The 25614-nt window shown below is 39.6% G+C and overlaps 3 protein-coding genes across 3 annotated transcripts in view; 1 reads left to right on the top strand and 2 right to left on the bottom strand.

Annotated features, from left to right (window-relative positions):
* Nucleotides 1-25101, top strand: part of BRD10 (bromodomain containing 10) — an 84725-nt gene extending 59624 nt beyond the window's left edge. Inside the window, exon 11 of the mRNA XM_064643249.1 lies at nucleotides 22591-25101. The gene's annotated coding sequence lies outside the window, so the exon portion shown is untranslated. The remainder of the gene's footprint in view (nucleotides 1-22590) is intronic.
* MLANA (melan-A) lies at nucleotides 2964-8790 on the bottom strand. Its single transcript, XM_064643258.1, has 4 exons — nucleotides 8696-8790; nucleotides 6483-6579; nucleotides 4286-4387; nucleotides 2964-3355 (listed from the first exon to the last, which is right to left on the bottom strand). The coding sequence occupies exons 1-4, from the start codon at nucleotides 8767-8769 to the stop codon at nucleotides 3287-3289; spliced, it is 342 nt and encodes a 113-aa protein (XP_064499328.1). The 5' UTR covers nucleotides 8770-8790; the 3' UTR covers nucleotides 2964-3286.
* LOC135407854 (monocarboxylate transporter 2-like) lies at nucleotides 16975-22963 on the bottom strand. Its single transcript, XM_064643257.1, has 3 exons — nucleotides 22777-22963; nucleotides 20841-21647; nucleotides 16975-18968 (listed from the first exon to the last, which is right to left on the bottom strand). Exons 1-3 carry the CDS (start codon nucleotides 22955-22957, stop codon nucleotides 18763-18765), a joined length of 1194 nt encoding a protein of 397 aa, XP_064499327.1. The 5' UTR covers nucleotides 22958-22963; the 3' UTR covers nucleotides 16975-18762.
* Nucleotides 25102-25614: the final 513 nt, after the last annotated feature.

The following is a 25614-nucleotide window of genomic DNA, read 5'->3' as shown; positions in this document are numbered from 1 at the left end:
CAGCATGCCAGAAGGATTGAATTCATCAGGACTTGCTGCATTTTACCTTTGTGCAATGTCTGGGATGGCTGACCAATATTCTGGAATCTTTGAAGGCTACACTGGGGCTTGTAACTGCATTAGAAAGTAAGACCATACCAGGAATCCAAACATAAGACAATACAACTGCTAGTACCACTATAATACAGCAATCTGATCAAAACATGCTATGTTCATGAGAGGCCTCATTTTGGAAGTGTTCATTGCATCTTTATAAGGGTTGCATGCATAGCTGTAAAGTTGCTAACATCATCATGTACAGAAAAGCTTTCATAACAGTACATCTGCTAGTCTGATGGAAGCAGTTTAATGCAGACCAGTAGCAAGCAGAGCTTCATTCTCCAACTATGATCAGCCACCTGTCTTTGTCACCATCCTGGGGGAAAACTCAAAATGCCCATGAATTTTTTCATTAGCTTTTTTTGATGGGAGAAAATAAAGCACAAATATCATCTTTGTTCAGACTTATAGTTGTAATACAAGGCATCTGATTTTGGCCTGATTGCAAAGAGGGTAAAAAAAAGAGGAGCAGAAGGTATTTGACTTTTACACCTTCCCTGTTACATACCAGATAAATTATAAATATAAATTTTTGTAAGTAGTTTTTATTCTGGGGTCATATAACTATGTAATGTGAAAAACTTCCCTTGAAATTTGAAAACTCTATGCCACATTCTCCATGTGTCGTTGTTGAGACATTTCTGTGCATTTCTCTTTAAGGGAACAGGCTTCCTGGAAGGTTTTAACTTGTGTTTGGTAAAGTGCAGTGTTACTGAGTGTAATACAGACAATACGTAAAATAGCCAGTTCTTGCAACATGGAGCTTTGGCAATTGCAGGTCTCTTGCTTTCACATTCTGACCTGTCTTGTATTGGTGTTTAGTTAATGGATCAGCAGCCAGACACTGCAGTGTACCATCACTGGGTATAGAGCCAGATTTGAAAAATGAAATTTGGGGTGGTGTTCAGTGATGAAGTTTCCACCTATATAATATAGTGCTCTGTGAACCTCTATTTCATGCTCTTATTTTAATGCAATTAAAATCTGAGATCACTGTCTAACTGTGTCTATTAAGAAAGAATACTGCTTTCACTGGGATTAAAAAGGGGAGAACTTTTCTGAAAACCAGAATAGGGCTTATATATCTTTTAAGTATCTATAAATTCATGTTAAAGTGTAATAGTTCTAGCTCTGGCTGCTGAGCAGTTTTAACAATTTGACCTTGTGTAGTTCTGGAAATAAATTAATATTTCTACTTCGTCAGTGTTAACTTTCTTGTGAGCTTTTGCAACAGCTGGTAACACATTTGATGCTGACACTACTAAAAATGCATGGGATCAAGTAAAGCTTTTTGAACTCTAAGCACTTTACTTCTCTATATTATATAATCTCTATGGAAATTAACTTTTTTCTCAACCATGAATGTGTATGTCAGTTCTATTCCACTGTAGCACTACACAGTCTTTTGAAAGGATGCTGCCTTAGGGTAGAGAGATCCAGAGCACAGAGTTGCTAAAGATATTAGCCTCAAGGTTTAGCTTACCAGTTCTGCAAAAAAATTAGTTAGACATTGTGTTCTACATCTCTAGTGCTTTCTGGCTATAAGCTGGAATTCTGTATATTTTCCTGTGTATTCTTCTTCCTGTCACTAAACAAGTCCACAATTTTTTTCCTTAAGGTATATATTGGAAATGACAGCTCTTTGTGTTAAAAGACAGCTCTTTGTGTTAAAATACCTCTCTAAGTTTTTAAATAAATATATCAACTAAATTTATAAAACTATGTATATAACCTTTTACGAGAATTACTGATATTTATTACCTTCCAACAATTTTATATAATCTATATAAACATATATTAAATATTTTTTATATATATATGTCTTACATATGCACCTTAAAACAAAAAAAAGCTTTAAACACACGGCAGATTTACTTGCATAACATAAACTCCATATATTAGATACTATATAGATATTAGATATAATAAAAACATATATCTAATATAACATTTATAAACAATCTATAGAAACATCTAATCTAAAAAACATTTTAAAAAAAGCTGTGTCTTATTATTTATCACCATCTGTGGAATTTATGTTAGGCAAGTAAATCTACCTTATGTTTAAAACTTTTTTTTTGTTTTAAGGTGTTTGTATTTGCATATTTGGTGACAAAGAGCCAGATTCTTTACTAATAGCAGTTAATAATTGCTTTATGAAATTAGTTTTCTTTTGTTACTACTTTTCAATTTAACGAATGTTGTACAGTTTTAGCTGCCTCCTGCTGTGAGATATCAGGCCTTGTGTATAAATTTGTTGATCTGCATATCATCTTAAGAAATAATCTGGCAAATAAGCAACAACAAAAAGACTAAGTAAAAAATAACTATCAAATCTATATAGCTAATATATGCACATAACAGTTCTTTGGTTTTTATTACTGCTCGTGTTCTGACAAGCTGGAAAAATTAACATCTTTAAGTCTGTTGTCTTCTGTATTCTTGGTAACATGGTTTTTGTGCATTTTCTCATATTGTTCCATCATATTAGAAACAGATGATACGTAAAGCTCTATATCTACAAGTTCTCTTGCTCTCTCACAAGACTGCCAGAAGAAAACTAGAGGTGATGTTGTTATACCCATTGACCGGTATGAAATAATGTGATCTCTAAGCGGTATTTTCTTGGTTGCCTGGACTGTGTTTTATAAGGAATTAATTTATTTCAGGTACATAAACAGGTGAAGTGAGGTAAAAGCATATTGTAAAACATAGTTGCTTTTTGGAAATTAATTTTAAAACTGTGGGTAAGGAAAACAGTCTGTAACAGGATATGTAGTCAAATGGGTTTGTTCATTTTGTGACAGATCCTTGTACATCACATTCCAAGGAATAGTTTATTTATATATTTTTTTAAAGGAAGGGAGACTAAATGAGAAAGATGAAAATAAAGGCGCCAGCGCTTTTTACTCTTGATTGATACTGAATAATATGTACTTGGTAGATCTATGAAGGATTTAAGATGCCCAGAGCATGGCGTATTAATCTGATCACAAGAAATGAAAAGCTTAAACCAAAAGCACATTCAGATTTATTGAGGCATTTCAAAAACCAGGTCTGTAACTAAGCAGTTTCAGCAACTCCTAATGAAAGCATGTGATTTCCTTTTTTTATGATTTTAGCTATAAGAAAGTTAAGCATGTACGGGAAATAAGAGAGAGCATGAAGAGTTTAAAATTTCATGTTATCATGGTGAATAAGGTGGTGGTGACTGATCTGCAGCAATTTTGTCATAAGCTGGTGGAGCATCAGGTACCTGTGGTAAGGAAAATGGGTGTGAGAGATTGAAAAAACCAACTGAGGTACAAGAATATGACATTAAACATGCAGCAAGCTATTTACCACTGTATTAGATATGGTTCAGTGACTTAAAATAGCTAAGCTCATTCATTATGTCTATTTTTTTGCTAGTATGTTTTCTGGTTTTGCGTCAGATTCATTTTATTGGAACTGTTCATCCGAAGAAAGATTTTTCAGTGTTGTAAAGACAGGATTATTTTTTTTTTAAGATATGGGTGTTTTTATATTGGTAACTCTGATAAATATTGAAGCTTTTCTGTAAGAGTCTTGATGCAGGCATGTTGTCTTGTTTCTAGTGTTAAAAATTTGAGCAGCTTATTTAAAACTGACTATAAATTAGACTTTTCCCTATTCTAAAGCCATTTAAACACACCCATTACTTAACATATACTTATCACTCAGTTTAACTTTTTGACAGTTATAAGTTTGAATGTTCATCTCTCCATAATGATTAGATGAGCTAAAACCTTGAATTTTTATAACATTCCCTGACAATGCTTTTCAGAGTATAGTAATACTAGACACAGTCCATTTGTTGTTTGTCAGAATGGCAGAACACCTACTGGAAAATGTTTGGTTTTTTTTGATTATATTTCAGCATTCAGGTGTTAGATCATTCTAATAGATTGCATAATGACCATACAACTTTAGAATAAATGTAAAAGAAAGAAATGAATTTTTAAAAGAATTCTAAACAGTACATTTTAAAAACCCTTTTCACAGTAAAACTTGTTCAAAATAGTACTTTCTAAGTTGATGTAGAGGCATTGAAGATTCTGTTTAGAGAGCACACCTCAAGGAAGAAATCATTAATTGCCCATTTACCAATATTGTCTCACCGTGTCTTACTATGTTTAAGTAAATGAGACCTTGAGTTACAACTTACCACAGAATTAAAGTTTCTGTAGTCCTGCAGAGTCATTTTGCAGTCCAGTGTTGCTCCCTCACCTACCACATTTCGTGCTGTGCTCACACTAGAGCTTTTGCTCTGTGAGCATAACGAAACATGGGGAACATGAAAGGAAGAAGAGACTGTGAAGTTGGGGCAAATTATGCATCATTTAATATTTGATAGCACATTTACAATATGTATTAGAATCTGGAATTAGGACCAGACACAATGCAAGTAAGCAAGTGAGACAATTTACCTATCACTTTTGGCTGTCTCTGCTGAGACATAGTCTTTCTTCTGTGTTATCCAATTACGTTGCCAGAAAAATGAGCATCACATTTTTTAGGTCCAAGACTACTGCAGGAACTGACATCTTCCTATGTATCCGAATGCCTTCTCATTTTTATCCTACTCATTTCTTTCTTTAATCTCCAAACTTTTTCTTTTCTGTTTTCCCAACATTTCTTTTGTACACATTCTGTACTAGTTCTCCCCAGCCAAAAAAATTCTAAGAAAGATGTAATTTTCAAAACCAGAAAGTGGCAGTCAGCAATAAGAAGGAATTAAAAAGGAAATTGTGGTTTTTGCCATGATGTACAAAACAGGCATTTGGTTTGATTTTTGAAGGGTTTTTTTGAGTATTACCTTCATTTTTGCAACATCTCACTATGAAAGTTCAGGTTTTATGTGTTTTGCCAGATAGTATTGGATAGATAACTGGAAAGGGAATGGGACAGAGTTATGGAAAACAGGAAGGAAATGGATTTGCTGACTTAAATGAGAGGTATGCTGGTTTTTTTAACTCCCAAATAGTCATATCTTTTTCAAAATATTAGGATAACTAAAAGATACTAAAAAGATACTAAAACAAAAATTTGGATAAAGCCTGGTGCGAGTACCAGTTGGAGTAGAGTTCATTTTCTTCTTAACAGCTGATACAGTGCTGTGTGTTTTGGATTCATTATGAGAATAATGCTGATAGCATAACGATGATTTGGTTGTTGCTCAGTAGCTCTTACTCTAAATCGAGGACTTTTCACTGTCTCATGCACTGACATCAGGTGCACATTAGGTACATGAGAAACTGGGAGGGAGCATGGCTGGGACACCTGACCTGTACTGGCTAAAGGAATGTTCCACACCACAGAACACCATGCCCAGGATATAAATGAGGGAGTTGACTGGGAGGGGCTGAGTGCTGCCAAGGAACGAGATGGGCATCAGTCAGGGAGTGGTGAGAAGCTGTGTTGTGCAACATTTGTTCCTCTTGGGTTTTATCGCTCTCTCTCTCTCTTTCGTTATTATCATTAGTAGCAGTAGTAGATTAGTAGATGACGATTATATTTTGTTTCAATTATTGAACTGTTCCTTCTTAACCCATGTTTACCTTTTCTTTCCAATTCTCCTCACCAGGGTGGCAAGGGGAAGTAAGTAAGCAAGCATGGAGCTTAGCTGCTGGCTAGAGTTATATCACAAGTTTTCACTTTAAAGGATTAAAAAAGACCTCCCTTCCACAGGAGAGAGAGCAGAACTTCAAAAATAAAGCTTTCAGACTTCTAACAACAGTTGTTATGAGGATTGTACCTTTTTTTTAATATTTTCTTAGAAGACATGAAGTAAAATATTTTAAAAGTAATGTTTAGAAAACAAACCTCAAATCTGCCCCGCTCTTTTTTGTAAATCTTAAAACTGCAAGTCAAGTTTTATAGAGATGAATGATGCGTCATCTTTATGTGAACATATTTACTTAAGTTACTTGTAACAGTTATTTTCTGCTTCCTAGACTTACTGTAAGCGCATCTGTCCTTATTTAGGGGTAAATCTTATGAGTAGTGAATATGTTACTTTTATTTAAATGAAAGGACACTGAACATGTCTTGGTTTTGTGTAAATATTAAATATGCTTCCTACAGATAATCTTTTCCCCTGATGTGTTGTGTAAAGCTGGGCAGCTGGCTTCATGTCCCTTTGCTTCTGCTTCCTCTTATCCCTTTGTCTGACTTGCAAGTTCTTGAGGGCAAGTTGTGTTTCATATTGTGTGGGTTTGCCTGTGACATATGTCAGTGTATGTATATTTCCTGAGCTGATGATGTCCTGTTACAGATTCGATGTTCTCTGCATTAATGTCCTGCAAATAAAGGTAATACGTGTCAAAATAACAGCATGCTAGAAAGTGAGCTGCCATGCTTACCCGCAGACTTTTATAGCCACTCCGTCTTTTGTAATACCAGCAGCCAAAGGCCAGCAAAGCTGCCAGCACCAAAATGAAAAGTCCAATGCCCAGAGCTCTGTTGGGAGAGCAAAACAAAATAATAACACCACAACTAGATGTATTCTCCTGGGAGCATGAAAGATTAGAGCACAAGTTTGTGTCAGTGCCCTTTCATCAGAGGAAGGCATGGCGTAGAATTTACCTCAGAAAATGGAAAAAGTATCAGTAACTTCAGCAAGTCTCTGTAGATTTAGCAGTTAGCTAAATTCTCTGCCAAGTTCTTAATAATTTTAAAAGTAAGAAATACATTTCTTTGAAGATAATACTCTACTGCTGATTCTGAAAAGATACCTGCCTGAGAGAATGTGAAATAAATTAAATGCCACACCTGCAGAGATGCAGGTCATGTTTATTTGCTAAATTTATGTAGCCAGTAAGTATGTTCAGGAACAGAAGAGTATGCAAAATGGTTAAAGGGAAAAAAGCATGGGGAAAAATATTACTGTGTGAATCAGGATAAACCCATGCTAACATACTTCTATATATCTACTATCCAGTTGCCCTGCAGTAATTACCACCATGCTTTTGCATAAGTAGGGACTGAGTATGGGGTATGTGATTTACCAGAGACTTTTTATATCTATTTGCTATCATTTTCACTGACTCCAAGTCTGATGAAGGAGTGTTTCCTTGCGACCTAAGAAGCCTGAAAGAAGATGCAAACAGATTTCTGTGACAGAACAGGCTGCCTTTTTGTCTGAATTGCCTGTGTGCTGTCTGAAACACGAGCCCTTTGGAGACAAAGGGATTTTCTTTTTCACAAGTACCTGGATCTTACAAGTTGCTCCTGCCCCTTGAAGACTTTGTGTGGGCTGGAGACCCGTTAAACCCAGGAACACAGCTAACAACATTCACTTGCTTTCTGGTGCAGCCATGTTACAGCTGATCTTCAAAGTTATGAGATGGATCCACTGGTTTTGTTACTGTCCCCAGCACAGTTAAAACTTAGAGAGACCGTCCAAGCAGCTGCTGCTCTCTCTACATTTTGAGACTGCTTTCTGCTTTTCACATGCTATGTAGTTTTAGCCATCCATTAGCCTGTATGCCCCTAGTATTTAATTTCTGGTGCTGGTGCTTTTGTCTACATATTTGCCGTCCAACTCCTTCCCTACCTACTCAGAGGCTAGTATGGAAAGTGTGTGTACAATTTCTTGCAATTCCAGTTAAATTTGCAGCTGTGCTTTTAGGAATCTGGGCTTATATCTAGAACACTACTTCTAGTACCAAAAGGAGAGAGTCACTTTTGCCTCACATATCTAGAAAAACTGCTTACAATTGCAGCCACTGGAATTCATAGCAGTTAGAGGTGAGCGTGCTTAGTTTCAAGTGCCGAGACATGACTAACCAGCTTTTTTTTTTGAAGAACTAAGCTGCTTTGGATGGACGATGAGAGAGCCTTCCCCTTGGTTTATTCTCTCTGCCAGGGCGTGGAGGAACAATAATCTTGCAGTATGTGTGTGTGGGACAAGTCACTAAGTTTGGGAGCCCATAAACTAGTACCAGAAGCACATTCTGCTTACAGATATCCCAAGCACACTGGAGATATTTGTCTAATGTATTAAAACATCACCAGTTGGATGGTGTTTCTAATAATCCAAGACCAAAATATATTATTGTAATCTGAAGCTAACAGTATTAGCTTGACTTAGTTCTGCTGAAGGGGACTCTTACACAGAAACAGGGAGTCACATTCATACGGCATTGATGTCTTCATCTGCCTTTTTTTTTACCATTTCTCTGGGGGTTTGCTATGTTCTTCAGGGTGAGACAATGTCCCTTTCAGGTTTCTAAGAGAGGTTTGTGGATCTAGAGATAAATTGAGTGTACACCTTGCAGTAGCCTCAAAAGAAAATTCTAAATAAGCCTCAATAAACCTGGTAATTATAAAGACCAATGACTTGTGATCATATGATTGAACTCTAAGTTCTTGAATTCTGCAATTCTGATTTTTCTTAATCATTGAGGGCTCTTAATGATTGTGCAGTGACAAACATTAGAGACAACTACACGATAGTTAAAATGCACTCCATCTATATACAATGGTGAGGTTTTTTGATACTATTTCCTGGTTTTCTTTCAATGCAATTTTTTCACCAGTTTACAGGCTAAGGTAGGTTTTGATTTATGCTTACTCTTCTGCTGCAAAATAGGTGTGTCCTCTCCCTCTGAAATAGTTGCCATATGGATGGTCATTTCTTCTGCCCATTTTGTGAGCTTGGTCCTGCTCAGACCTACAGGGTAGAAACACAGTGCCTCAGCGTGATAAATAATTTGTAATCTTTAAAGTGTAATATTATCAACTTCTGTGTTTTAATGCGAGCATTTTAGGGAGGCAGGATAGTCTCATATCTTCAGAATCAAGTAGATCCACACCTATATGCAGCTGTCCCAATTTAAGACAAAACTCAAGTATAGACTGTAGTCTACATTTTAGTATCTCCAGTGACATAAAGGTGACATATGCACCTAACTGCAGCAGAGAAGAATTTTATGTCATCTTTTTAGGTACAAAGTGATGGCAGAATTCTGAAGTACAATCTTGAATACAGAAAGAAAGGCAATTTACCTGGGCAAGTAAAACTACTGAGAAGAAAAACTAATATTGTCCTTACAAGTAGCTGTTTATTTCTGTTATTCCCTGTAAACAGTCAGGGGACAGGTTTTCAATCACTGTAAAGTCTCAGAGATCTGTTGATTTTCAGATGGGAATAGTAACTTACGTCTCCCACAATCTGAACTCAGACGCGCAGAGAATTTGTGTTATAACCTTAGCTCCCATTCTTAAGGTGATAATCATCAAGCTTCAAGCTGTCTGAACAGTTAAAAATCTAATTGATCAAATACAGTGAAGAAGAAATCCACAAGTAATCATGTTTCTGTCATTTAAAGCGCACAACAATAGATCCTACTTGATAGTATCCAGCCAATCTACGTACCTTACACAGGTAAAGTATAAAACATGATGACTTTGCTGAAGACAGTTCTAGCCAGGGAAGGAAAACATCTGCAAGTTCACTTAAACACAGTCAAGCCTCTTCCAGAGCATAATTTTGAAGCAAAGCAGAAAATTTTGTGTAGAATAAAAATATACAAATATTTGTGTAGAATAAAAAAGCATACATCTTACCTCCTTCAGACCTGTATTCTGTTAACTGAAAGGCATATGCAGCTTTCTTTTCCTTGACTTGGTCTGGTTTTTTCTCCTTTGATCTGTTTTCTTATGACTATCACGAGTTTAAATTCCTTTCGGTACAGCTTCTGAATGCGTTAATTAGCATGAAAGGGGCAAGGATACAACTTTTCATTTTCTTCTATGTCCTTCTCTCTTAATAAGCAGCAGTAGAATCTGTTATTTCTTGATTTGTTACATATCCTCTGAGACACGGGTCAGCACGTTTTTACTTGCCCTTTTTACAAGCTCCTAGAGTGGACTATTTCTAAATTTAAATGTGTTTTGATTTAGGGCTGATTATTCTGTGACAGAGGACTGGTATTTTTGCATGTCTTTACTATAGCTTTGTGTATGCACTCTTTTTGCATCATTTTAACACTGTGCAAACTAGTATATTTGGACAAAAACTTATAGGTGGATGATGTTATACTGTAACAGAAGTGTCTTACATTTGGGCAAATACAGTTAATTCTGTAGTAATAAGCAAATACTGCAACAAAAAGAGAGTCTATCCCAAGGGCTGCAGAACTAACGAAGCCTAGGTTAGGACTTGTAATTCATACAACTCCTTTGTGTGTTAGCACAGGCAATTCGTACAAGTCCATACAAGTCCTTTGTTATGGACTTGTATGAATTGCCTGTGCTAACACTGTGGTAATTCCATTTACAAGACCAGGCAAGAAGTGGCAGTCTGTGATTAATTCAGAGGTCTGGGTACTGTGATGGACAAGCAGTCTTAAATATTGTTGAAAGAGAGAGAAGATACAAAAACCATGTTCTGCTTGTCATTTGTCTTAATGATTCGTTAATCTGAGCCTCTCTGTCCTTCTACAGATTATTTAAGTTTGAAGGACTGAAAACTTTTAATAAGTTTTCACTTGTCTTTGAAGTTGTGTACGTGGCTCTAAATGTGGTGAAAACAGCTGACAGACTGAAAAGCAAATAGGAGGGAACAGACAGTGTGAGAAACCAACATCCATTTCATTAGGAAATCAGATGAAAAGTCTTAACATTGATATTCTTAGCTAGTGCAGGTGTGGGAGGTCAGACCATTTTTCTGCTTATGTGTTTTGCTTAATCATGGTAAAAATGTGATCTGTCTTTAGATATTTTTCCATCGTGGTGCTCAGTGACAGGACCAGAGGCAGTGAGCACAGACTGAAACACAGGAGCTGCTCTGAACATCAGGAAACTTTTTTTTCTATGGGAGTGACTGAGCACTGGCACAGATTGCCTGGAGAGCTTGTTGGGTCTCCCACACTGGCGATATGCAAAAGCTGTCTGGACACAGTCATGAGCAACCAGCTCCAGGTGGCCCTGCTGGAGCAGAGGGTTAGACCACATGAACTCCAAAGGTGCCTTCCAACCTCAACCATGCTGTGATTAACACCAGAAAGATCTAGCTGGTTTTGCTGGACCAAACAACATGGGTTTTGTGGAGGGGAAAATGAAGCAGTAAGACAGGTGGCCCTCAGGACAACTGGCCTCTAGAGCAGATAGACAGAGACAGAGAGCTGAATAGCCCTCCTGTATTCCAGGAGGATGTAGTTAGCGACTTACTGAGCCAGCTGGATCCTAACAAGTCTATGGGACCAGACGGGATCCATCCCAGGGTGATGAGAGAGCTGGCAGAAGAGCTTGCCAAACCGCTCTCCATCATCTTCCAACAGTCCTGGCTCTCTGGGAAGGTCCCAGATGATTGGAGGTTGGTGAATGTCACCCCAATCCACAAAAAAGGCTGCAAGCAGGACCCTGGCAACTACAGGCCTGTCAGCCTGACCTCGGTGCCTGGCAGGGTTATGGAGCAGATCATCCTGAGTGCAATCACACAGCACCTTCAGGATGGACAAAGGATTAGACCCAGCCAGCATGGGTTTAGGAGGGGCAGGTCCTGTCTGACCAACCTGATCTCTTTTTACGATCAGGTGACCCACCTGGTGGATGAGGGGAAGGCTGTGGATGTGGTCTATCTAGACTTCAGCAAGGCCTTTGACACTGTCTCCCATAATATACTCCTGGAAAAGCTGGTAGCCCATGGCTTGGACAAGTGTAGCCTCTCCTGGATTAGGAGCTGGCTGGAGGGCCGGGCCCAGAGAGTGCTGGTGAATGGAGCTGCATCCATCTGGCGGCCGGTCACTAGTGGTGTTCCCCAAGGGTCTGTGTTGGGTCCAGTCCTATTTAACATCTTTACTGATGATTTAGATGAGGGGATTGAGTCCATCATCAGCAAATTTGCTGATGACACTAAATTGGGAGGGAGTGTCGACCTGCTGGAAGGCAGGAGGGCTCTGCAGAGGGATCTGGATAGACTTGAGAGATGGGCTGATTCCAATGGGATGAAGTTCAATAAAGCCAAGTGCCAGGTCCTGCACTTTGGCCACAACAACCCCATGCAGCGCTACAGGCTGGGCACAGAGTGGCTGGAGAGCAGCCAGGTAGAAAGGGACCTGGGGCTACTAATTGACAGGAAGCTCAACATGAGCCAACATGTGCCCAGGTGGCCAAGAAGGCCAATGGGATCTTGTCCTGTATCAAAAATAGCGTGGCCAGCAGGAGCAGGGAAGTGATCCTTCCCCTGTACTCTGCGTTGGTGAGGCCACACCTTGAGTATTGTGTTCAGTTCTGGGCCCCTCAGTTCAGAAAGGATATTGAGGTGCTGGAGCGGGTCCAGAGAAGAGCAACAAGGCTGGTGAAGGGACTGGAGCATAAGTCCTATGGGGAGAGGCTGAGGGAGCTGGGGTTGTTTAGCCTGGAGAAGAGGAGGCTCAGAGGTGACCTCATCACCATCTATAACTACCTGAAGGGAAGTTCTAGCCAGGTGGGAGTTGGTCTCTTCTCTCAGGCACTCAGCAATAGGACAAGGGGGCACGGTCTTAAGCTCCACCAGGGGAAATTTAAGTTGGATATCAGGAGAAAATTCTTTACAGAGAGAGTAATCAGGCATTGGAATGGGCTGCCCAGAGAGGTGGTGGATTCACCATCCCTGGAGATTTTTAAACGCAGATTGGACGTGGCACTGAGTGCCATGATCTAGTAAATGGACTGGATTTGGACCAAGGGTTGGACTCGATGATCTCGGAGGTCTTTTCCAACCCAATCGATTCTATGATTCTATGATTCTAAGGGAACAAGAAGAATGAATAGTGAGGAACATAAACTCTCTAATTTGTACAAATCCTTCAATGCTTTATATTATACCAGATGAACTCAACTGGAGTTTCAAAGGGAGAAGAGATGCAGGGAAGTTTCTATAGATACCCATGTGTGTAAAACTGTAAGTGGACGCTATCACAGTCTGTCAAGTTCACAAGCAACATATCAGCCCTTGTGCACCCTGAAAATGTCATAGAGCTCCTCATCAAATCATGTGTTTTCCTGAAGAAAAGCTTCATTACTGGGAGAGGATGATAACTGAAGGGCATTGTTTGGTCTTGTGAGAATCAAGACATAGAGTAAATGCATGTGATTACCAATCCTAGTCTCTGCCCCATCCTTGCCTCAAGCAATGTGTAGGGCAAAATGTCAGCTGCTTGAATATTTTGTGTTCTGAATGAATCTCTTGCTAATAGTATAACAAGAAAGGGAAAAAAATAACGACTTTGTCATGATTTGTGGCACCATCTGGAATGTAAATGCAGAATGCTGCTATTGAGGAATTGGATGGATGAGAAGGTGAAACACCACATCCTGGTTCTGATCTCAGTTTTTTTACAAAATCTTAGTTCTCTGAAATAGTGCTGCTAAATCCATCACTGTAAAGTCACTGGAATTGGCAAATGGATTTCACAGGTGTTAACCTTTTCAAAGATAGCATTTCAGGAGAAGAGGATGGAAGAGGGTGGAAGAGGATGGAAAAACCTCCAAGTAACCCAAGTTACTTTGGGTTTTTTGTGATAAGCCAGAACTTGTGGCAAACCTAGGACACTGATGAATCTTGATCATAGGAATGAAATGAATGCTTCTAGTGTAACTGAAAATAACAGGCTTGACCTTTGAAGAAGAATAGCTGTTGGTTTTATGCTGTTGACATTGTGATTCCATCTTTCTAGGAGAAGATCTTGGGATTTTTATTAATTTATTTCCCTTAATTGATAATTTATTTTCTCTGGCATTTGAGGCTTCCTACAGCAGACAAAACAAAGAAATGTGAGTACCTTGGCACTTGATTTAGTAAAGGCTTTAGTTTTGAGTTTTATGGGAATTTCAGTGGAAACTCACAGGTATTTCACTGCTAAATCTACATTAACAGTAACACAGTACAGTAAGCGAAAATAAGGACATTATACTCCTTTCAGTTTGTCCTCAGAATCCTCATCTCTCCATGGTTTGGGGATTTACTTGGAAGTATGTATTATCTGGCTTCAAGGCTGAACAGTTCCACTACAGGCCTGAGACTGGATGTGGCACTTAGTGCCATGGTCTAGTAACCACGGTGGTGTTGGATCAAGGGTTGGACTTGATGATCTCAGAGGTCCTTTCCAACGCAGCTGATTCTATGATTCTATGATTTGGAGCTTTTTGCAAAGCTGTTCCTCAAACAGCTGCTACTTTGACTGCAGGCACCTCCAGGAAGCAACATGTTGTCCTGTAGGCTGCCTTGCACAAACACCTTTAGTATGTTCATCCTGAAAGCCTAGTTCACGACAGAAAGTTCCTCCTCAAGTAGTTTGCGAGTGAAGCTCTGGTCCCTGCTGTCAGGCCCATCTCCCTCTGCTCTATCTCTAAAACTTACAATAAAGAAGGAATGGTAGTCTTAATCCTGTAGTAGCTGTGCCAAGAGGATGGCATGATTGCAGTGGTGCCTGTGTGGCTGCACTGTGTTTTTACAAAGAAAAAAGGTTGGATAGCTTTCTAGCTTTCCGTTTTTCTTTGCTCCTACTTTGTGGTTGACTGCAGGTTCTGAGCCCAGGGGATTGTTCCGATTTGTGGGACTTTCTGAGATGCAGGGTGACCAACTATGAGTGAAAAACTGTGGGTGAAAAACTTTTGGATGCAGTTGGGCACTATCAAGGTGAGATTGAGTTATGACTTCCCTTTCCTGTGATTTCAGGACACCATCCCTGGATTTAAGAGAATGGCAGTGCTTTTTAAAGCCTCACAGTCCTGTTCCCACCAGTTGGTTGATAACTGGTTTGGGGATCCCTGTAATCTATGAGGCCTGATGGGATTCATCCAAGAATCCCTGAGGAGCTAACTGATGTCACTGCAAAACCTCTCACAGTGATTTTCAGGTGGTGTTGGGAATCTGGAGAGGTCCCAGCTGACTGGTCCCAATTTTCAAGAATGGCAAGAAGGAGGACCCTGGAACTACAGGCTTGTCAGTCTCACTTCAGTATGAAGATTATTCTGGGTGGTATTGAAAAACACCTGGAGGACAATGCAGTCATTGGTCACAGCCAGCACAGCTTCATGAGGGAAAGTCCTGCTTGTCAAACCTGATTTCCTTCTATGACAAGGTAGCCTCCTTGATTTAGGAAATCCATTAGATGTAATATTTTCAGACTTCAGCAAAGCTTTTGATACTTTTCAGTAACAAAATTCTCGCTACTGGAGAGTAGTAGGATACTACTCTCACAGTACCCTTCTGGACAAAATGTCCAGCACACAGCTGGATAACTGTGTTACATGATGGGTGAGCAACTGGCTCACAGTTTGGGCACAGAGAGTTATAGTGAATGGAGTAACAACATCAGACCAGCATTCAGTCATTAGTGGGGTTCCACAGGGCTCCATCTTGGGTCCCGTGCTGTTCAACATCTTTATTAATGATGTGGACACAGGACTTGAAGGAATAATAAGTAAGTTTGCCAATGCCACTGAACTGGGAGGAGCTGTTAATTCCCTGCCCTGCAGAGAGAACTTGACAAATTAGAGGACTGGGCAGTCATGAACTATATGAAGTTTAACAAGGGAAAGTGCTGGATTCTGCACCTGGGATGGGCAACTCTGGATGTGTGTATAGACTGGGGAACGAGAGGCTGGAGAGCAGCTCTGCAGAAAGGGACCTGGGGGTCCTGATCAATGGCAAGTTGAATCTGAGTCAGCACTGCCCTGGCAGCCAGGAGGGCCAACCCTGTTCTGGGGGGCATCAGACAGAGCATCGCCAGCTGGTCTGCTCTGCTCTGCACTAGGGCAGCCTCACCTTGAATATTGTGTGCAGTTTGGGGCACCACAGTATAAGAAAGATATGGAGCTCTTAGAGAGCATCCAAAGGAGGACAATGAAGATGGTGAAGGGCCTTGAAGGGAAGCTGTATGAGGAGTGGCTGAGGTCACTTGGTGTGTTCAGCCTGAAGAAGAGACTGAAGGGAGACCTCATTCTGGTCTTCAAGATCCTCACAAGAGGAAGTGAAGGGGCAAGTACTGATCTCTTCACTCTCGTGACCAGTGACAGGACCTGAGGGATTGGCCTGAAGTTGCATCAGGGCAGGTTTAGTTTTACATCAAGAAAAAGATTCATCACCCAGAGGGTGTTTGGGCACTGGAACAGGCTTCCCAAGGATGTGGTCACAGTACCAAGCCTGGCAGAGTTCAAGAAGCATTTTGACAATGGTCTCAGGCACATGGTGTGACTCTTGGGGTGTCCTATGCAGGGCCAGGAGTTGGACTCAGTGATCCTGATGGGTCCCTTCCAACTCAGCATTTTCTGTGATTCTATGATTCTACTACTTCTGTGCCATTGAACAAGTATATAGCCATCAAATGACAGAGTGTCTAGGTGACTAATTCTATTCTGTGCATTTAGCCAAGAAAATAAGAGTATGACTTTTCATTTCTCACAAGATCCTGTTCAGGCTGGTGGGAAGTGGGGAAATCTCCAGCCCCAGCCCTGACAGAGTCAGTTCTGGACTCAGACCAAGATACTTGGGACTTCACCCTGTCAGGCCATAAAAGCCCCAAGGATGGCATCAACCCAACTGCCCTGGACCACATCCCCACCATTGGGCTGCCCTCACAGTTTCAGCCTGAGCTCCTCATGTTTCCACTTGTGCTGCTGTCTCACCCTCACACCAAGCACCACTGTGAACGGCCCACCTGCACCTCCTTTGTCTCTCCTGGTGCCTGATTGCTGTTTGGTGCCTCCAGAGCCACCACTCCCCCCTGGCTGAACCAGCCCCAGTTGCACAGCCTCTCAGTGATCCTCTGCTGAACTCAGTTGTGTTTGTCAACTCCTTTACTGTATTCTAAAATACATGCACAACTGTGGAGCAGAGCACAGCATGCCACTAAGTGTCTTCTTTATTGCCCATGTCTGATGTCAGGACATGTCAAAATAAATCAGTGACAGGACTTGTAAATAAAATACAGAATTTTAACAGAAAGGCAGAGGTAGAAGCTACATCTATTAAACATATCCCCATTTGTCCTGCCTCCAATAACTCTTCCTTTCACTTTATAAAATGAAGAGTTATTTTAAATATTGGAACCCTGCAGAAGACTGAAGACTAATACTTCTAGAAAAATCCAAGTTTTTCCATTGACATGTTTGAAAAGTAGTTTTTCAGGACTGTGCTACAACACGCCCAGTTGTGTTCCTTCCAGTGTACATTCTGCAATCAAGCCCTCACAGGTAGTTGATTTATTACTGGCTCAGCTGATTTTGTGTAAGTTAAATTAAGTTTTTGAAATAATGATTATTCTATGAGACAAGAAGTAATTATTTTAGATGAGTGATTTATGTTAAACTTCCCAGAGGAAGCCATGGTAAAAATTTCATAAAAAGTTCATAAGTAGGGCAGCTATGATAATAATGATAATTTGGGAACTTTAAAGTGCTATGTTTTTTTCCTTTTACTGTTTTTTCTAAATGTGATCCAGCCCTTCCTCCCTTCTTTTAAGTTCTCTCTTCCCACTGATAAAATAAAAGTTATTTGGATACAGACTCTCTTTCATTCTCAAAGAGTATTTACTCAAAGTATTTGCCTCAGGATACTTGGAATGTGGGACTAAAGGGAAGTCAACTAGTCCATCATACTACTTAGAAGTGCAATCAAATATATTTAGATTCTTGCTCATGTCTTACCTATTCTCTGATATCTCTCTGTTTTCGTATTCTCCCTGTAGTCTGCTTCCATGCTTAACAGGCTACAATGTCTTTTTATGTCAGCCTATTATGGATTGGAAGGCTGTTCTTGTGCCCTGTAAATACTTTTGTCTTCTAAACCAGAAAAACTTTATTTCTTACACTTTTTCCTTAGGTTGTGTTTTCTTAATTTTCTCAATTTTTTCCACTTAATTCTTTGCAACTTACGTACTTCTTCCAGTTAAAGCCTTGCAAGCATCATTCTATCTTACCAATAACACAGAACATTTAGTACTTTTAATGCAAGGTTGCATTTGGGATTCTTACTCATTTTGAAGGCCACCATAGCCATAGGTCTTCTTCTACTATTCATCAATCCTTCTTCATTTTATGTGGATGTATTTTGCTTTTTACTTCTGATATTTAATACTGTATTTCTCTCTACTGTTTTCTATCACGTATGTACCTTTTCCCATTTATCAGGTTTATTTATTTATCTGATTCCAGCCCTGCTCTGTAGAGTACCTGCAAATCTTTAGCTCAAAACTCTATTCAGGTACTCATGCTTTCACATCTGACTTGTTTACTGAAAATACTGAACACTACTTCCCCAAGCTAAACATCTGTGAGGTGATGCCTCTTCCTGTTTGATAGCGACAGCTGCAATCTGTATTTGGGAGTAGAGTTTCTATCTGCTGCGTACACACTTCATGGCAATTTAATTTAGACCATAGTTTCCCTAATTCACTTAGCATGGCCCTGTGGGACTGTACTGAAGACTTGTATAGTCAAAATGCAACTTCAGCATCAAAATAATATATAATGGTTACTGCTTTAGTTTGCTTGTAAACTACTTACTTTCTTCCTTAATTTCAAACATTCCTACCCAAAACTTCTGTTGTTTTGTAAATCCTACTAATAGGGAATTTGGCTAAAATAAAACACTTCCATGTGTCCTGAAATGCTGTCCGAGGTCCAGTGTAGTCACACCACTACATTGTGTTCTCAATAGCTTCTGTTGTTGTGTTTCAGGAGATGGAGGGAAGGGTAGGATAATGTTGACTTTTCTAGTTTAGTACTAGTCTGGCTTTCTCTTTCTTTTCTCTGTTGGAGTTGATCTAAAGTAACTAAAAATCCAGCTGATAGGATGAGAGTGGCTCCTGCCATGTAGAAGCCTGCTCTGTAGTCTCCAGCCATGTCCACAATCAGACCTAGAGAGAAACAAGTGACAGAAATGTGATTGATGGAAAACAGGCTAATGTGAATTAGCTCAACAGGTGAACATATCCTCTCACAAGGTCAGTGTGCTGGCTACGTACCTGTCTTGCAGCTTTCTACATCATGAGCACATGTAACATCACTCTATTATAGCATTTTAAAATTTGAAACACAATTCACATCCCATTGTTTTGTATGTTGCTACTGAAACAATATGATACACAGTTTGAAGCACTTTCCAACCTAAAGTGTGGCAGACAGTGAAGATACTGGCAGAAAAAAACCCCAGACAACGCAGCTGTGTATCTGAGTAGCCCCATGTTCTGTCGTGTAGCTGTCATCAGTTGCTGTAATTTGGACCATAACTGTACAGCACGAGATAACTTAAAGAAGGAAAGGAGATTCGTCTGTGGGAGACATAGTTGGTTAATTTGTCTGATGTATAACGGGTTTCCATTTCATCATTTTACAAGGAGTCACAGATGTTAACAAAAAGACCTTGGTTTTCAAGAAGCTTTAAATCAACCAAAATACATAATGCCATTTTGTTCTGTACTGAGAAATCACTAGTATAGTAGTAGTAGTAGTACTGCAGCAGTATATCAGCTGCTCTGTGGGTGTGATGGCATATTCCTTTGTGGGCTGATGAAAACTGCTTGCTTGTGGAAGGCTTGTTCACATTTAGCATAGTCTCTAGCCCACCCTCTAACCTGACATCAGCCCTATGTAGTCAAAGGAACTCTGAATTTAAATCTTTTAGATTTTACTCCCAGAGTGGGAGAGGAGAGCTTGAGAAGCACTTAGGGTTCCCTGCTCTTCCATGCTTACTTTGTAGATTACTATCTGTACACAAATGGTATTACTACATACAGTAATTGTAGATTACTATATGTACACAAACTGATCCCCAGATAATCAGTGCTACTGACCAGCCACTGTATAAACGTCTTGCTACCTTTGTATTATTTTCAGATCTTTCCAACACACTTTTGATACTGTTCTGTCTCAAACTCTCTATAGATCTTCCTGGTTCCTTTATCTTCAGAAGTGAATTAAAATGTTCCAGTATTCAGTCTGACCCATTTGCAATCTATTAGTGATGCCATTACCACAGAAGTCACTGTCATGCATGAGCAGTGGTGTTTGAATGAGGACTCTGTGTGCATTTACTAGTCACATTGGTCATTTTTCTGCCATATCACTTTGTAAAGTCCCTACAGCTTGCAGTTCATTTGCCATGCATTTTTCCAAGATGATTATGCTTTGTTGCCAGTCCATAAATCCATGTGCTGTCTCATTGTCTGCTCTCTCTTCTCACTGTTCTTATGTGCTGCCTCACCCATTTATTATGTTGGTTGTCTCAAATGCTGTCTAAAACCAGCAGGCATCTCTGTGAATATTTCCTTGAGGTTTGCATAGCCTAATGTTCAATTTGAACTTCTATAGGAAGCCTTCCAACAATACCAGCATTTGTGCAACATCGCTAGTCTCAAATTTCAGTTTCTTCTCTGAAAGTATGGGTCTGCTGCTTGTCCTAACAGCACACTTTCATAGCAAGAGACTGGGAGGCCATCAAGTGGCCTTCTGTGGGAAACAGGAACACCACCAAGTGAACCCTGCCATTCATCCCTACTTTCATGTTGAACAGGTATCTCTAAAATCACAGAGAAGAGAGAGAACAGTGTATTTTCGAGAGGATTTAAACCAACCATTTGTTTTTTATATAATTCTTGGCTTACATACGCCTGAGGTAAGAAAGGGGGAAATTCGGGTGCAAATCCAGATCTTTTCAGTTTGGGTTACCACTCCCCTTTCTTCTTGTAAACTTTGTAAACTGTGTTTGGCAGAGTATCATCTTAACTTACCTGCAAGAGGGGGCCCCACAAAACCTCCAGAGCTTCGAATGAGCATGAAAAGCCCTAAAGCACTGTCAAATTCTGGCATGCCTACAACATCTGCCAGCACTGTAATGTGAATGGCGACTGTCGTACCAAAGAAGAATCCATAGAAGCCAGTGAATATTGCCAAGGAAACATAATTGTTAGCCAGTGGCAACAGCATCAGGGAAGTACTGATCAGTGTAATTGTCATCACCAGCAAATGAATGGTTTTGGTAACGTGGAGATTGGCATACCAGCCACACAGCAGTCTGCCTGCAAAGTCCACCATAGCCAAAATGGATAGGAGTGATGCAGTCCATGATTCATCTATTCCCAGGCTGTAGCTAAATGGAACTAAAAATAACGGAGGAACAAAAAAACTCATAGCAGCTAATATGCCAAAAATGGCATAAAGTACAAACTCTGGTCGCTTCAGAAGCATCCAGTTGAAGGTTTTGTGTGTGATAGGAGACTTATCTTCTTTGTCTATCCTGGATGCACTCTTGCCAGGTGGTGTTCGAGTTTCGGAATGGTGAGCCTCAAGGAGGCAGCTGCTTGCCAGGGGTCGCATCAGTGCTCCACCAATACAAATATTGAGTTGGATGCCACCTATGATCAAGAGGGCACCTTTCCATCCATATTGACTAATCAACCACTGGAAAAATGGTCCAAATGTGAATGCAAAGGCACATTCTCCAGCGCTGGCAATAGCATTGGCCAAAGCCCTTTTCTTGGAGAAATAATGGCTAACAATGCTAATGGCTGGTGTCCATGAAAAGGAAATCCCAAGACCTGAAAAACAATAGAAATAGCACAGGTTAGACACTATTGAGTATTTTGTGAAGGAAATTAAGGCAGTCAGTGCTCCTTTATTTGCAAAGTTAAAAAGTGTAGCAGGAAAACATTTTTGTTCCTAGCAGCAGCATGAGCTTAGCTGTACTACCTGTAGGAGTAAATTTGTCACATATTCTGTAAGAGTAAGTCATATATATTCAAGCAAAAAAGTAGGATCATGAAGTTCTTACTTAAATAAATAAATAAATAAATAAAAGAAGTTGGTTTGACAGCTTTGGCACTGCGTGAGAAATCACATGGTCATGTGGTTGAAGCTAGACAGATCTGAGTGTCTATGCTGTCTGAATTAAGGCTGGTATTAGATGAGTTAAGCTGAGCTGTGCTGAACTGTGCTCAGGGTAGCAAGTGAGGCAGGACATGAAGAAAGCTGGTGTATTACCTCTATCTGCTCTTCATTTTCTTGTCTGACTTCTTTGAGCAGACTTCAAACCTGCTCTAACTTAGAGTGATTTTAATGGCTCCCTAGATTTTTTGGCAGCCCAGGACTGCCAAAGGGCTCAAATTCCAGACATTTTCCCAGGCATCCGGCATGGAATTTGAAATGGTTTATTTTATTCCCTGCCAGTTTTTCTTCCTGTTCCAGGAAAATCTGTTAATTGTTGGAAGCAACTTTCTGGCCTGTTTTCACTGGAGTAAAGGAAAGGATTGAAATCAAGTGAAAGTCTGGGCCTCTGTTCAAAATATAAGATAATGTTATAGAAAGAACAAAATTTGGGATCTTTGTGTCCTTGTACTCCAGTACTCTTTATGAAGGTTCTTTAAACCTTCACAAGGCTCTTGTCTCCAAGTGAAAAACAAAACACTTTTCATTTTCTGCTTGTATATAATTTGCAGGTGCAAATTACTAGCATCTAATTATTTACCTTCTTTGTCATTGCAGGTTTCCTGCACAAATTCTTATTTCCAGAGTGGGAAAGGAGGGAAGACACCTTTTAAGAGCATTGTTGGTTCTAGCTGCTCATGAAATCAAAATATACATCAGATTTCAAAACTCCTACCACTAGCACCCTCAGATAAGGGTGCTGAGTTGCTGCTGGAAGAAAGCCATAAAGCCATAAAGTCATACCCTGTAGGAAGCCAGTCGTTACATACATCCAGACCATGTTGAATCCAAAAAATCCCAGTGCCATTCCTGAAAAAGCCAGGAGTCCTCCAGTGATCACAACTGCCCGATGGGTGTATCGTGCAGATAATGAACTGGCAACAGGGGCTGGATCAGCAGCAAAATTGGAGAAAGAAAAATACATTAGGAACATTAAGCTGATTGACATGACCAAATAATCAAATAAATCAAATAAAGTACCCTTATAACTCTTGTCTCAAGCAGACTTAATTCTTCTGGATGGAGCAGGACATCAATTGCAATTTCAAACTTGGATCCTTACTGACAGAGAAATGACTGTCCCTGGTGGTCAGATTTTTAAATATATTCAAAATATGTAATCTTTTTTAAAGGGAAAGAGCATTTCAGTGCCTTCCTTGCAGGACAGTTCTACTGAATTTCATGTAAGGATATACAACTAGCAACGTGACAGAAACTAGTGTAGAATTTTAGCAGGAAGTGAAACCTTAATTTTATTATTGAGACTGTATTATTGATATGGTTGGCACGGAAACCTTCTGGAGGAAAATAACCTTTGTTAGTTTTGCAAAATCATATCTTTATGGAATTACAAAAGTTTATAAAAAGCAGTGTTTATTTTGTGGTTATGCTTTTTACAGGAAATTTGCAGTTCATTTCTTAAATCTTTATTTTAGGGGTACAGTTTCAGCAGAGTGCAGGGACTGTTCAGCACAAGGGCAAAAATGCAGTAGGTAGAGATCTGACAGGGCAGCAACTGCTTTATCTCTATTCCCTATCTAGAAGCACCTGAAATGTCAGGGATATTTTCGTTTAATTAAGGATCAGTTATATTGCCTCGCTGTTTTTCCACCAGCATCACAGAGATGAGGTCAAGGCCGTAAGACTTCTTTAAATAGCCTTGGCCACTAGGGGACTCCCAAGTACCACCTGGCATCGGTTGGCTCCCTTCAATACATTAATGTTCTGGGAACTGGAATTCAGTTAACGAGGACCATGCTTGTAAGTTGAAATAAGTAGGAAGACAATGAAGAGAGGGCAGTCAGTAAGGAAGGTTTCATAGCAGTTTGTAGGGGCAGGTTGTTCTAGGTTCTCCTGTATTAGGATCAGAATTAAGAGAATTTGGTGGCTAAGATGAGTGAAATAAATCTGGCAGAGTATAATGGCTGCAAAATGTGCAGGATGTACATTGTCTGATAGCAGACAGACCTGGCAGAAGTTATACAAACCCCAGATGTCTCATCAGAATTTACAGCAAAAATATTATGATTTTATAAACATGTAAAAATTATACCAAAATTCAGTCACAGTCTCTAAGATGTAGTGGATGAGACATGATAAAGCAGATAGAGTTGGAGAATCATACATTATGATGAGAAAAAAAAAAGAGAAAAGTAGACCTAGGATAACTTCTATGAAAGTGCTTTAAGACAAGAGAGAGATCTGCAGTTGGAGCAGAAATACTACCAAAATCCAATTTTTAAATAGTGGAAAAGGAGGATAGGCAGAAATTGAACATGGGGTAGAAGGAGAAGGAAAGAAGCTAACCACAGAACTAGAAATGGGAAAAATAGCTAGATTCCACAGTCTGGAAGGATAAAGAGTAACACACAGAAAACTTACAAGAAATGAAAAGGGATTATAATCACAGTGCAAAGAGAAAGGTGATGGGATGTGTACATCAGTACCAAGAGAAAGCCTGTGAATGTGATGGGGAGAACCCTTGCTCTGGTAAACTGAACAGCCTGTTGCAAGTGCAAACCCTGGGAGTAGAAGCACATGCTCTCCTTCCATACAAGAACAGAGCTGATGTTGGAAGGATCCAGACAGGACAAAATAATAATTCAGTGATCATCCTTCATACTGAACCAAATGACACTGAAGGTTTCCCAGAAGAACACGATAAGAAAGACTAAGCCAGGCCCGGAAAGATGCTCAAAGAACTGGAGGTTCAGATGATCTTAAGCAGAAAGTCTTCTGGTCCCTGTAAATGAAGCAAAGGCAGGAGAAGATGAGGACAATTACATACTGACCTGAGACATTATAAACTGCTATACAGAGGGGTTTTGGAACATTTGGCCATCAAGCTGTATTCACTGAAAGAGGGTTGTTTTCATCTCAAAGGATGAAAAACAATTTCTGCTGAAAATTATAGCTGCCTTCTTGGAACTAGGCTGGTCTCAGACCTGGCTAGGCAAATACAGTTTTGCTGGTTTATATTTGATATTATTAATATGCTCAATTCCTTGATACATTCCTATATAATGTAAATATGTGTTAAAACCAAAACAAAACCTAACTAAAACAGGACTTTGAGTTCTTTTATCCTCTTACGTTGTTTTTTTTTCTCATTAAGTTTGTATGCCTGAATGACAAAATAGTATCACAGTAGGTCTGTGATAAGTCTAATTTGTAAACCAGATGGATAGATTTATTCATTTCTGTGGTCTGTGAAGCAAGTTTTTCAATTTTTTTTTTCAATTAATTATTTCTGTCACTGCAAAACAGGCATCAAGGATAGCAGTTTATGGAACTGATAAAATCTTTTCAACCCATGACTTGCTTTATCCTTTGACTTTGGATTATTCTTTGATTCTTCTGAATACATTTTTTAAAGAAAGATCAGTTGTTCATGATGTTTGGAAGTACTGCAATTCCAAGCGGTAATACTGATAGGTGTGGACTGAGTAGGATGCATATAATTATATAGTCTATGCAATGAAATGTCTTCACAAACAAAATTATGATAGCATTTATTACGTAAGGATATTTACCTATTACAACCATATATCTGTATGAGAATATGTAGAGCAGACTTCACAA

This window comes from Pseudopipra pipra, chromosome Z (genome assembly GCF_036250125.1).
Source record: "Pseudopipra pipra isolate bDixPip1 chromosome Z, bDixPip1.hap1, whole genome shotgun sequence".
In the NCBI taxonomy this organism is placed as follows: Eukaryota; Metazoa; Chordata; class Aves; order Passeriformes; family Pipridae; genus Pseudopipra; species Pseudopipra pipra.
The sequence above is the reverse complement of the archived record's forward strand: the minus strand, read 5'-3'. Positions and strand labels throughout refer to the sequence as shown.

Bases quoted from the DNA above. Each gene is read 5' to 3' on its own strand.
- MLANA (XM_064643258.1), bottom strand. From the start codon at position 8,769: ATGGGCAGAAGAAATGACCATCCATATGGCAACTATTTCAGAGGGAGA. The intron at 4,388-6,482 runs GTAAGCATGGCA...TTATGCTCACAG, and splicing joins GTGGCTATAAAAGTCTGCGG to AGCAAAAGCTCTAGTGTGAG. The intron at 3,356-4,285 runs GTAAGTTGTAAC...TCCTTACCACAG, and splicing joins ACAGAAACTTTAATTCTGTG to GTACCTGATGCTCCACCAGC.
- LOC135407854 (XM_064643257.1), bottom strand. From the start codon at position 22,957: ATGTATTTTTCTTTCTCCAATTTTGCTGCTGATCCAGCCCCTGTTGCC. The intron at 21,648-22,776 runs GTATGACTTTAT...ATTGTTTTTCAG, and splicing joins AACGACTGGCTTCCTACAGG to GTCTTGGGATTTCCTTTTCA. The intron at 18,969-20,840 runs GTAAGTTAAGAT...GTTTCTCTCTAG, and splicing joins TGTGGGGCCCCCTCTTGCAG to GTCTGATTGTGGACATGGCT.